Consider the following 1,105-nt stretch of genomic DNA (forward strand, 5'->3'; position numbering starts at 1 on the left):
GGGGGGGGGGGGACAAGCTGCATGACATTGCATGAGATCGGCCGGAGGATCGTACCACATTGGCACGAAGACGCTCGAGCGCCGCGGCGGCACGCTGACACCCCTCGTCGGAGTCAGCCAGCATCTGCGAAAAGGTCTCCAGCAGCACCTTACGCGAGTAGATCTGAGATGTGAGGGTGCGCTGACTCGACTGAACCTGATGAAGTGGCGCACAGAAAGGCCAAGTTAGAGCGGCAAGATGGCCAAGGGAAAAGACAAACGCCGGGAAAGAAGCGGGGGGGGGGGGGGGGGGGGGGGGGGAGGGGGCAGGCAGGTCGAAAGGGTAGCTGGCCGGGAGCGCACCAGGGTGTCCTTCTGGATGAACATCGGCGGCAGCAGGTGCGGCAGGCGAGCAATGTAGATGGGAAGGATGGCGAAAGAGCCTGGCAGAGCTGACACCAGGAGGAAGGGAATGAAGGCGATGCCATTGCGCTTGGCCCTGTGGGTGAGGAGGAAAGGCATCAGCAAATGCGAGTGGCAAGCGGGGGCGTTGGCCATGGGGATGCACGCGCGAGCAGATCGAGCGCACTTGTTGACTGTCAGGTTTTGCTCCCGGGTACGGTCCTCCTGCTTGGTGAGCATGCCTATCCGGGAGGCGTCCATCATTTGCCGGCTGAAGAGGCCAAAACCGCGGATCTGTTCCGGATGGCAGAGGGACGGCAGAAGAAGAGCCCAGCCGCGGTTAGCTGGCAAATGACATGGGACCGGCAGTCGAGTGGCGCAGCGCCACGGCGCATGGGGCAGGAGGGCAAGGTGTGACAACATACAAAGGTTCGGGTCATGTTGATTGCCTCATGTAGGCGGGCCTGCCAGCCGCCCTCGGGAGCGGGATGAGGGCTCCCGGGGGTGGCCGCGCCGCTTGGGCCAGAGGGAGGCGGCTGCGCCGCCGGGGGCGGCTGCGACTGCGGCGCCGAGGAAACAACCGTGTGCATGGCGCGCAAGACCAGAGGGCCGGTTGCTGGCCGGGCTGGCAGCGCAAGCGAACGGGTAGCGCAGCGAAGCATCTCTCCACAGAGGCGGCGTTGCCCGGTGAAGGTGTGACAGGAAAGACAGGCGGGAGTAGGGG

The 1,105-nt window shown here is 64.8% G+C and overlaps 1 protein-coding gene across 1 annotated transcript in view; it reads right to left on the minus strand.

Moving 5' to 3' along the window:
• The window catches only part of H696_01087 (hypothetical protein), a gene marked incomplete at both ends in the record, with an annotated part of 2,055 nt that extends 1,084 nt beyond the window's left edge, over window positions 1-971 (minus strand). The window contains 4 exons of the mRNA XM_009494974.1: window positions 56-196; window positions 343-478; window positions 569-675; window positions 807-971. Of these exons, the coding sequence (XP_009493249.1) occupies window positions 56-196; window positions 343-478; window positions 569-675; window positions 807-971 (549 nt within the window). The remainder of the gene's footprint in view (window positions 1-55; window positions 197-342; window positions 479-568; window positions 676-806) is intronic.
• Between the last annotated feature and the right edge of the window lie 134 nt (window positions 972-1,105).

This window comes from Fonticula alba (assembly GCF_000388065.1).
Source record: "Fonticula alba strain ATCC 38817 unplaced genomic scaffold supercont2.2, whole genome shotgun sequence".
NCBI classification, from domain to species: domain Eukaryota; order Rotosphaerida; family Fonticulaceae; genus Fonticula; species Fonticula alba.